Raw genomic sequence first — 11,604 nt, forward strand, 5'->3', positions numbered from 1 at the left:
ACATTATCTGAAAGGCTCATCGTGTGAGACAAATTTTGACTCGGTACAACACAATGTGTTGCTATACGCAAACGCTATTTGTTGAGTGCCGAAGTGTGATACATCCATAAAAGAATCGCAAGAATAATATTAGTATTTGAGATTATGTACTTCTGTTCTTCAGTGATTTTATTTTTTTATTTTTTTATCAATTATATTAGTAAAAAAATTACATGTAGAAACTACTAAATACTCATTTTGGACTTTACCTTTATTCTATAAATGCAATTGTGGACATGACCAAAATATGTAATAAAATAACAATTTCAGCTTTATGTTGCCCTTGACCATAATGTGCTCAAGTATTCCTGTACACCCATTCCCTGCACCCAGATTCGGTTCTGTTCCTGCCTAATGCAAAGAGTAACTACACAGAGTATTAATCCAACTAATGCGTTCCCAGTGCTATGTATGGATGCAGCATAAGCAGGTGTGCTGTCCAGATTTGGGCATGTGTGGTGTAGTCTAGTCTCTCTGCACACAGACTTCATATTTGACATACCAGTACAGGGACCTAGCTGGTTGCGTGTGAGCATTCAAGTATTTGACTGTAATGAAGAGGGTGTGCAAGACAAAAAGGGAGATGTATTTGCATGTTTGCTAAATATAACACTGTATATGGTAGTCTGTGAATTTAAATAAATAGATGTAATGTATACTACATAAAAACCTTCCTACGAAAAACACTAATAAAACCAAGGTCATAGATATTGAAATGGATGTTTCAGGTTTGCAGATTGTTTTGTGGGGTTAAAATGTAACCCATAAATGACCTTTTCTCTGTGTGCTATTTAGAAACAGAAATCTGACAGACTGCTTAGGTCCGTCCGCAGTGTAAACGTGGCACCGAATATTGATAAGAACCTGCTGGCGGTCGGATCACAGCCGCTTGAAAACCTGCTTGAGGTCTGACCTTGCAGTGTAAACACAGTATTAGTTCTCAAGTCAAGCCCTAAAAGGCGCATGAATTGAATTATTGAATGCAGTCATGAATACAAGAACTTGAATACCCCCCAAAATGGTTGAATATTAAAATAAATTTAAATTATCCCAGCTCTATAAGAAAATAAACACATCTCTTGCCATCTATAAATAGTTATCTTTATCCACCGCTCTCATCTTTCTGAGCTGCCTAATGCTAACCCCATCCTAATCAACTTTTCCTTTCAGGGGATAAGAAGGCTGTCCTGGACTCCAGCCCTTTTCTCTCCGAGGCCAATGCCGAGAGGATTGTCCGCACCCTGTGCAAGGTGCGCGGGGCGGCTCTCAAACTGGGACAGATGCTGAGCATTCAAGGTGAGCTTTCAGTCAAGTCTATATAATATTAAAAAAACAAAAAAAAAGTATTAGTTTTATAAAGTATGAGAAGTGTAGCACCTCTTGGGTACATCTAAACAAAATCCCCATTGCATATGATGAATTGCAAGAAACAAACAAGTGATTGTATGAATAGATGAATGGCAACTACACATCATTTTAGTTTGTATAAATTTCTCCCCCTCTCCATGTGCACACACACACACACCTCAAATTCTACCTTTAGCCATCTCACTCATTGATCTGTCTAGTGACAAGAATGCCCAAGTTGTTTTGGCTGGGTAATCTAGCACTGTATAAAAGCTTTGATCAGTATGTCATTGGGTGGCCTTCTGTTCTCAACCGTATTCTTTTATCTTTGTGGAATTAGGTCAGCTAAAAGGGTAATGCTTTTCGGAGCTCGTCGGTGCCGTTAAGGACTGGCAACCAGATGCATGCACTTCAGTGCACAGAGTAACAGCCGGCGAATGTTGGAGCGCAATTTACGTTGTCAAAAAGATTTACTGACTAGTGAAGAATGTAACAGCCATTCCCCCGAGTTCAATACAACCTTGATATACACGCCAAAGCACCATATTCAAGTATGATAACCTTTGGAGTCGCACCGTTGCCAAAGTAGTGTGCTTAATGCGTATCTCCTATTTATACATTCCTCTTAAGCCTGGTTAGGGGAAAAATAAAACAAAGTTATAGGAGTGTCACTTTGTTCTAGTAGCATTTGATAGATTTGGAACTATTTCGATTTTAAATCGGTTCTCTAAGGCTGACATTTGGATTCAATTTTTGTATGCCCTGTTTTGATTTTATTGAACAGTAACAGTTCTGAAAGGAATATTAATATTTGACTAATAGCCCTTTTCATTTGGACCGGTTTATGGTTTATTAAAGGGGATGGGGACCATGCTAATTGGTTATTTTATCAGGCAAGCCTGTGGACAAGCCATTAATGACTAAAATATCCTTTAGAGCAGAACTCTGTGATGCTTCTATGCTTTGAAGAAACAAATGTAATTTTACCAGGTTCCAAAGTTGAATCTGAAGCAATACAGGTTTTGTCTTTCATCAGATGGTTTAGCTTAAACTGGTATGGTTTCTTCTGTTTTTTTTTTTTTTTTTTTCCTGTTTTGTTCTTCGGGACTAAAGTCGCCCTTATCTTTTATCGCAGCTCTGAGTGTGTTACTTTGAGCTGGCCTGTGAAAAGTAGGTGGAGATAGCACACCCTCCAGAAGTTTCTTTGCCATACATGCAGTGAAGGATATTGAAAGAGAATACACCCTGTTTACTGCAGAGGGAAAGGGTTTGTTGATATGCATGGCATTAAATGAACGTGACATTGAGTGGAAACGTTGGAGAACATGCAAGCTATGTAGCAGCCGAGCTCATGGGCTAATGACGAGCCGTTGCAGAAGACTAGCAGTTGGTCTTATCAGGAATTTTCTCGCAAGCCATGTTTTATGCTTTCAGTAGCTCAAAATAGTGCTCCTTAAATAAATAAGAATGTGTGAAATGTTATTTATAAAGCCATTGTACGGTGTGTTTACTTCCTTCTAGTGAGCAAATGTGCACTTGTAACTACGCAATCAGTGTAACCCCAGATCACCTTTATAGCAGGTTCACTCACTGTGTCACAGTCATGGTTAATGACTGATGTGAGATTGCAGTGTATGGGCCTACCCAAGGGCACAGCTAATCAAAACAAACAAGTGTGCCAGATTTTTTTTCTTTCTTCACCTTGCTTGAACCATAATAAAAAATATTGTTCTCTGAAGTAAACACCATTTCATTTGTCTTGATCTCATTGGTTTTCATGTCACAGTGTACATGTCTTAATAAGGATAGAAATCGTTGCTTTATCTGGGTTTGTATATACATAAATATATTGAATACTTTTTCTCGTAACAAATGTCATATTCAGTTCTTGGTAAACAGTCCACTTTTTTCTTTCTTGAGAAATGCATTTTGTATGTTTTTTGTCATTTGTGAATAATGTTTTACATACACACATTCACATACTGCGACAACACAAGCATTAATACAAGGGACTGCAGGACATCCAGTGCTATATTCATTTACCTAATGTAGTCACACTTTTTAGAAAGATAGACTGATGGTGTACTCCATGTATTTTAAGTTTCTCATCAGAGAATAACTTATTTTCTACACATTATTTTGATTTAGTAATGCTCAAGTCCAGTTTTTAAAGTGATGTAAATGCTTTATGTTCTAGTATTGATTTAAGTGCTTGGGTTTTCCAAACTGAAAGACTAGAACTAGACTGAAATGTGTTATTTAAAACTTAGGGCAGGATTAAATCAAAACTTTGACCCACCCGCTAATAGCAAACTACAAGCCTGTACATTATAGCAGTTACATTTATGATTAGAAGAAAGTGTAATCTTACAAAAAATGAAGCTGCTACTGAGAACAGTTCTCTAGTTTTCTAATAGTGGGTGGGTCAAAGCTTTGATTTAATCCCAGCCCTAGTCAGTTTCAAATATCTAATCAAATGTGAGTATTATGTCTTGCCTTTTAGATATTAAAATGCAACAGAAGACATATTTTAATAATGAAACCCATCTCTGCGTATGCCCTTTTCAAAACAAAGTTGTCAGCATTACATTTTTTATATTACTGTTAATTAATTAATGTTATTGATGTCAAGTTTTAAAGTTTTAAAGGGTCATATTCATTATGATTAAAAACATAAAACAGTACTACTAATTATGACAAAATATTTTCAACATTCAAAGCAGTATCTCCTTGCTAACAAGACATGAGTGAGATAGTGGAATTCACTTAGTTTAATAATATCCAACTGCAAGAATGTTGTCCATCCTGGCATTATTCTGGCAGACCAGGCAAACACCTTTGTAGTTTCAGTTCAGTAGATAAACTGCAACCATGAATTAACTCCCACCAAGTAAAAAGCTTCCAAACAGGAGGGGATTTACTATTCACTATTCATTTACTATTACCTCTGATGTGGATGCAAAATATTGGTTTTGTTTAATCTAAGAAAGTTTTCCACTGAATTGATTCAGTTTGGCATTTGATTAATCATAACATTTGTGTCTTTTTTCCTTCCTAGATGATGCATTCATTAATCCTCAGTTGGCCAAGATCTTTGACCGGGTTCGACAGAGTGCAGATTTCATGCCGATAAAGCAAATGATGGTAAAAAATATATATATATTTCTTAAAATATCTCTGAAACCTTATTGGACTTGATTTTATATGTAGTCGTACAAATCTGTTCTGATGTAGTTTATTTGCAGGGGAAATGCATTTTGTCATTGATATCAGTACTTATTGAATATCCATTGCACTGTTGACGTTGGGTTGGATCATAAAAGTTCTGCTTTCATAGGTCACACTCATTAAGCAAAGACTTTATATTCATCTATTGCATTTAAAAAAAAAAATAGGCTTCTAACTTTTTCAAATATTTGTTTTCTAACTTAATGATAGAAGGCCAGTGATTTATGTATTTATACATGCATACAATCAAAGGTAGAAATTATTAAAATAGTCTTCTCACATATTTGTGAGGATATTTGGCAGTATATATTGTCATTAAGACCTGATGATTAAACCTGGATAAGTGTCAGTTGTTGAATGGCTTGTTGTCAAGTAGTTATTTCAGCTTATTTTCATGCAGTTGATGGTGAAAGAGTTGATCTCACAAGGTCGGGGTCTAACCTGCCAAGGATGGGTGACCAGATCTTTCACTTGGACCATTGATACCATTTCATTCACATTCCCTTAATTAACATTGTCTAGTGCCATTCAAAATGTGTTCTTTGGATATTGAATGGAAATTAAGAACTTCAGTTCACACTTTTTTTCCATTCCTACAAACTATTACAACACAACATCTGTTATATTAAAATCATGCACTGTATTCCTCAAATCTTAAATTAACACCTTTTTCCCTAATGAGAAAACAATGCAATGATTAGTCACATAAGTCTTTGTAGATCAGTAATTAAGTCTTTCATTTTAAATTTGTAACATTTGAAATTAATGTGAAAGCAAAGTAGTTAAATTATATTTTCAACACCTTAAGAAATATACTTTATTATTGTGTCTTTTAGTTATACGAGTTACTTAAGTGTCTTTCCCATGGCAGAAAGCTTTAAATAACGACCTCGGGCCAAACTGGAGAGACAAGCTGGAGTTCTTTGAAGAGCGGCCATTTGCTGCTGCTTCTATCGGTCAGGTCCACCTGGCGAAACTGAAGGATGGCAGAGAGGTGGCCATGAAGATCCAGGTGAGACCTGAAATACAGCAGACCCCAGCTCTTCTTCTACAATGAGCATTTTAGACCATCGGTGACACTATTGCAAAAATACAACAGAACAGAACTCAGAAATGAACATGGTGATTAAAGTAGGACCCGGACGGTTTCTTAGCTGTTGGATTTAGTCAGCTTTAACACTCTGTATACTATTGAGCCTGGCTGCATGTCTCTGGTCCTGAAGGGTCTCAGTATCTTCACTTTAGTGGTTTTATTCGGCCAATTGAACAGTATTCCCCAGTAGATTCCTATAAACCTGCTGGATTGTTAACCTCCAGAACCAGAGCTGTGCAGCCTTGTAGAAGTGATCAAAATTAACTGAATTTTATCTGAAAATGACCATCCTTTAACTACATTGTGTTTACGGACAAAGTATATAATTTTAAGCGTAGCCCAACAAAATTGTAAAGGTGGATATCTGTCTTTTTAATAGCACATGTTAGGGTTTAGTTTACTTTTAATTTTCATCTGTTCCTTCCCCTTTTGTAAAATTAATCTCAAACACTGTAGGGAAGCAATACAAGTTTCAAACCAATTATCTTTTCCACCAGACTGCCCCGTGTGCAAGACCTTAGTCCTGTAACTGTCCCAAACTGTGTTGTCCAAACCCTTTCTGTTCAATTGCAGTATCCTGGAGTGGCACAGAGCATCAACAGCGATGTGAATAATTTAATGACTGTCCTCAGCATGAGCAACTCCTTGCCTGAAGGTAAGATTGCATTAATAGAAGTTGTTGTTTTTATAGCACATTTTTGTCTTGATTTCCAAAAAAATGTTCCAAAATTGAGGTCTTTGAGCTTCGTACTGATTTTGTCTTCCCTCGGGTGTGATTTGCATGACTTGGGTCGCCCTATATGGCAGCAGCCCTTCAATACATCTTTGCAATGTAGCGTAGTGTGATCATTAAGTGGGTTTAAAAATAGCCTCAAATGTATGATGTATGTGTGGTTCAGAGGTGACAATTCTTCACAGCTGAGCTGGAACTACTAAAGTGCTCCATAAAAACGCCCCATTTCAAATGAGGCATTAAATAAGAAGCCTTGTGATACTCGGTAAACGATAAAAGATCTGACACCTTCACTGGCAACGAACATCTTTTCTGAAAAGTTAAATATGAATACCTTTTTGGTCTCTTGGATTAATTGATTTATTTTTCTAATGGTCTCAATCAAGTTGTGTCATAAAATAAGTATGTTAAACAATATATTTTTCCCTAATGGACTTGCAGATCCACAAACTTGTGAATTTTAGCACATAGAAAAGGTGAGCAACATTTGCGCTTTAAAGTGAGAGCAAGATGAATGTATCTATGAATACCTTTTATAACTCGATGGATAACATTCCAATGTTCAAAGCGTTTGAAGTGATTTGCAGCATCTTCTCGAGTTTGAAACCATTTGAGCTCTTTCTATTTTTAAAATGTGTTTTTCTTGCATGTTTGAAAGACTTAATTTTCACAAACTCTGAAATGTCCCCCAATTCTTACATTCTAACATTCTTGAAACAACCTAAATTTGCTGGGGGGATGCATATCATTTTTGAGAAGGTCTGACTAATGCTTGATTTGCTGCTTCTCCTCCTCCTCCTTCTTCTGTTACTTAGCAGACCCCCTTATCCAGGGTGACATACAATTGTTACAATAGATCACATTATTTGTACATACAATTACCCATTGGGCAGGTAGCACAAGAGTCATAAACATATCTGTACCAAATATCATGATGAATTTCATGCCTCTTGACTCAGTCTGCTCTAATGGACGTGCTGCTGTTTGGTGAAGTGGCAGCTGTTTAAAGTTATTCTGTAGGTTGTGTTCTGCATAATTGCTTCTCTGAATGTATGTAGTGTTCTGAATACCATCTCCAGCAAAAATATGTTTACCAAAGACACCTCAGAGCTGTCTGAGTGGGAAGTAAATTCACGTTGCACAATGCCCTTTGTAACCTTCAGTTTGTGCAACACAGACCTACTCCCTTTATTTACTTTCATTTGCCTGGATCCAGGGTCTTTTTCACAGCTTGGGTAGTTAATGTGTTCATACAAATGGAGAATCATTAGGAACGCACATAATCCGAATGTAAGCAATATAGGATTAAAGTATGTTGCCGTTTGCCATCGCAGTGGATAGATACATGAACTGCAAAGAGAACTTTGCCTACAGTTCAAATTCCAAATTCACTTTCAGAATATAAACCAAACAAGTGATCTAGCCAGCATTAACACATTCTCCCTAAAATAAACGCAAGAGCATGATGACAAAATGCAGTCTACTGTTAAAGGTATTATTACCTACACAGGGCCTTCATTACAAAGATTTGTTTTATTTTTGTTGGCTTTGAAAACTTTGTTGCAACATCTACTCTGTGGTGGTTGTTTTTGTGTCTCTTCTGAACAAACCAGTATTAACTGAATATTTATACTTCTGTTTGTACTTATTTATGTAGAATTGTATATTTTAGGAATGTTCCTAAGCCCCTGGGGATGTGATTGAACAAACTGGGCACTAGTTGTTCCTCTATTTTTCAGAGTTGCAGTCGAAGACCAAAGTCTTAACGGTTTATTGCTTTCTCAAATCTGGTCTGATCTTTCCTAATTTCCTTCTCTATTTTTGTGTGTGTTTTTGTCTGTTCTCTGCAGGTCTCTTCCCTGAGCACTTGATCGAGGTTATGAGCCGGGAGCTGGCGCTGGAGTGCGATTACATCAGAGAGGCCCAGTGTGCCAGGAAATTCAAGTGAGTGACAAGATATGGGAAGCTTTTCCAGGAGGTTGAACTGAACACACTTAATACACACCCTTAAATAAAAAACTCCTGAAAGTCCCTGCGCCACAACTCAGCGAGTGGCTGGAAATGTGTTGCAAATAACCTATTTATAAATAATACAGGACAGTATAAGTTGTAAAATGTAAATTATTCACTCCTTAAAGATTTTCCAGGGTCATCAGAGTACTTAAAAGCTCCCCACTGGATTTATTGTACCTAAAGGGATTAATAGGTTTAAGTAAACAAAGCCATTTAATTAATTACACAGTCAGGGGATGTCCTTTACTTGCATTGTAGACGTGATCAATCTATAATTAAAGTTTACTTGTGCATAATACAATCTTTGTATACCTTCATATTATTAGATGAATACTTATTGACAGTTGTTATAATTTCCTCAGATGTCCCCCCATCCCCTGTTGTAACATTTGCACTTATGTTAGTAGGAGTTTTTTCCAATACATAATAACGATCTTGGAAGATTCACCGTTTCTCCAGTTTTACCCGAAAAAAAAAGTTACTCCCTTAGTTACCGTGTGTGCTGCTTAATGATCGGTTAATAAATTGGATCACTTGAACCTTAGCCTGATCTGCTTTGTACAACGCTTCTTTATGATCTGTTTTTAATCTTGTTAGTACAACTGGTGCCATAAATCCCTCCTCTCAGCGTCCTCAGCCTGTAGACATTTCTGCCACGTTGCTCATCCTGAGTTCTGGCAGCCAGGCCAACGCAGTAGTCACTGACCAGTCGCTTCTTAGTCTTCAGCTTGTAACTGTTCTAAAAATAAGGAAAATGATGGTGCATGTTATCAATGAATGTCTGTTTTTGATGACCGTGCCAGTGAATATAAGGGAGTTAAAAATAAACATGTTCATATAAAAGACTGACCAACCTGAACTCGGAGGCCTGGTAAACGAGGAACTGCTTCCCTCGCTCCCCGCAGCTGTCACAGCTGAGTGCTCGGAATAACTATTGGTGACTGTGTTATGTTTCAATGGCATGAGGATGAAAGCGCACCATTTGCCAGTTCTTAAATATAGAAGTCCTGGAAATAATACAGGAAAACAACAACCCTGGCAATTGCTCATCCTCTGCTTGGGGGGGCATGACACTCGATGATATGGAAAGTGCAGGATAGGTTCTGTGACTGAAGAAGGGGTGTCCCGTTACAGACAGTGAGTGTGTAATTCAGCTCGGACTTTGAGCGCTATAGTAAATATCCCATGCTACCGAATAGGATCCTAAGGGTTTGCTTAATCTGAGTTTCCAGGCACAACATGTCAGTTTGCATTTCTGCACTGTGTGTGCTAAGATCTAGATGTATGGTGTGCTGTGCAGGTTGCCTGTTCAGTGTGAGATCCCAAGGTCACTGGAGCCCAAGTAAGATCCATTTAAGTAATTGGCATTGATAAAACTCATCTAATGGAGGATTATCATGGTTAGAATTGATATTATTACTGTACGCTTTATACAGAATTATCCAGTTATCCTTGCAGGCAAGATGGACATGTGGTGTTTTTGTCAAATCTTCCAGAAATGCCAAGTAGCTTTAGCTTCATGATCCTATGCTATAGTGCTGGGCAAAGGTGCTAACACTATGGGTTTTCAGTTACATTACAATATAGGTAAAAGACACCTGCTTTTTTCCCTCCTCCCTAACCATGTGGCTTGGAAAGGAGAGGTGTTGTCCTTGTGTGTTCAGCGGTATGATCGAGATGTGAGGTAGATGGACCGATAACAGTGGTGAACCGTGGATTTTTAAATGGGCGCATCCAATCAGAAATCGGAAAAGGCAGGTTGAATATTGTAACGTGCAGTCTGTTCCAAGAGAGCTGCCTTGTTTCTCTCTGGATTATTAGTTCAAACTATTTAACTGAATTAATTAATTAGATTCACTTAAGCCAAAGGAATCAATTCAAAAGATTGTTCATTTGACCTCAGGCGAGCCTCTTGGTTACAGTTGTGTCAAGGCAGTCTGTTTTTGTTGGTTTCAGCAGGAAACCACGGCATCAAATCCTGAAGTTTGAATTCGTAAGCACACAGTTTAAATTAGACGCACATTACTTTTGCTTGTCATGATTAGAAAATGTATTGGGTTTAAAGAAAAATACAGTGGATTTAAACATTACTGAGTGTAAATTATCCATATAACTTCACATATGATACAATTATTTGAAAATGTATCTGCCAATGAAGTGGTAGTGGAGGCGTGCCCAACGTCTGATTCTCTTGGTTGTGGCCTCATTGGTATGTTCATAGGTTTGTTTGAACAGGAAACCTCAAAATTCAATTCTGAAGTATACATTTCAGCATACAATTCAAGGGGATGCACAGTGTTACAGTAGTGAAACCATAACCCAATAAAAAAATAAATAAAAAAAAAAGTAGCATCAGTCAAATCATTAAACTGAACATGAAATTGTGAATACCTTAATTCCTTAATTCCCTAATTCACCTTGAACAAATGTCTACCTAATTAATTATAAACAAATACATAAATATAACTAGTAGTACTATTAACTTTTATTATTAATATTTTATTAGTAGTAGTATTGGCTCTATTATTATTTATTTATTTGCAGATAACCTTAGTTTTCACAAACGTTTTCAAAGCATAACAAGTGCAGTAAATTCAGTCACTGCGAAATACAATAAACATCATAGTACAATTGAGCTAACAAGAGCAAACTTTATACCTTTGCAGTATAGGGATAATATTAATTTTATGTTGATGCTATCATGTCAGACAAACCTTCAAAAAATACATCATTACACTTACAAAATGTAAAAATAAATATCCAGGTGTGTCAGATGTTATAACATCAAGTTAATGGGAGGAAAAATAACAAAGCACAGAACATCCAATGCATTTCGTCACATCTTTGGTTTAATTTGTCATTGCTGTGAGATGATTATTTATTCTTCTTTCTGTGTTGAGGATCAGTTACAAAATTAATGTCTTTTTGACGTGCTTTATTATCATGCAGTATAAGAAAATAATTTTCTGAAGCCTACATGGTATCGTCATGTTTGGGAAAATTCACAGAACTAATTCCCAACCCATTGGAAAGAGTAACGATGCCATGAGATGTTCAAATGAGAAAATCCTGTAGTTAATCGCATGCCAATTTGTCAGTTACCTGTTTCCAGAAAGGATACATATCAAAAGGTCCTGCACAATGTAAGTCT

The 11,604-nt window shown here is 36.9% G+C and overlaps 1 protein-coding gene across 1 annotated transcript in view; it reads left to right on the plus strand.

Annotated features, from left to right (window-relative positions):
• coq8aa (coenzyme Q8A, genome duplicate a) overlaps window positions 1-11,604 on the plus strand; it is a 49,803-nt gene that overhangs the window by 23,465 nt on the left and 14,734 nt on the right. The window contains exons 6-10 of the mRNA XM_066706318.1: window positions 1,210-1,335; window positions 4,445-4,530; window positions 5,486-5,626; window positions 6,281-6,362; window positions 8,291-8,384. Of these exons, the coding sequence (XP_066562415.1) occupies window positions 1,210-1,335; window positions 4,445-4,530; window positions 5,486-5,626; window positions 6,281-6,362; window positions 8,291-8,384 (529 nt within the window). The remainder of the gene's footprint in view (window positions 1-1,209; window positions 1,336-4,444; window positions 4,531-5,485; window positions 5,627-6,280; window positions 6,363-8,290; window positions 8,385-11,604) is intronic.

Source organism: Amia ocellicauda, chromosome 1 (assembly GCF_036373705.1).
Source record: "Amia ocellicauda isolate fAmiCal2 chromosome 1, fAmiCal2.hap1, whole genome shotgun sequence".
Classification (NCBI taxonomy): Eukaryota; Metazoa; Chordata; class Actinopteri; order Amiiformes; family Amiidae; genus Amia; species Amia ocellicauda.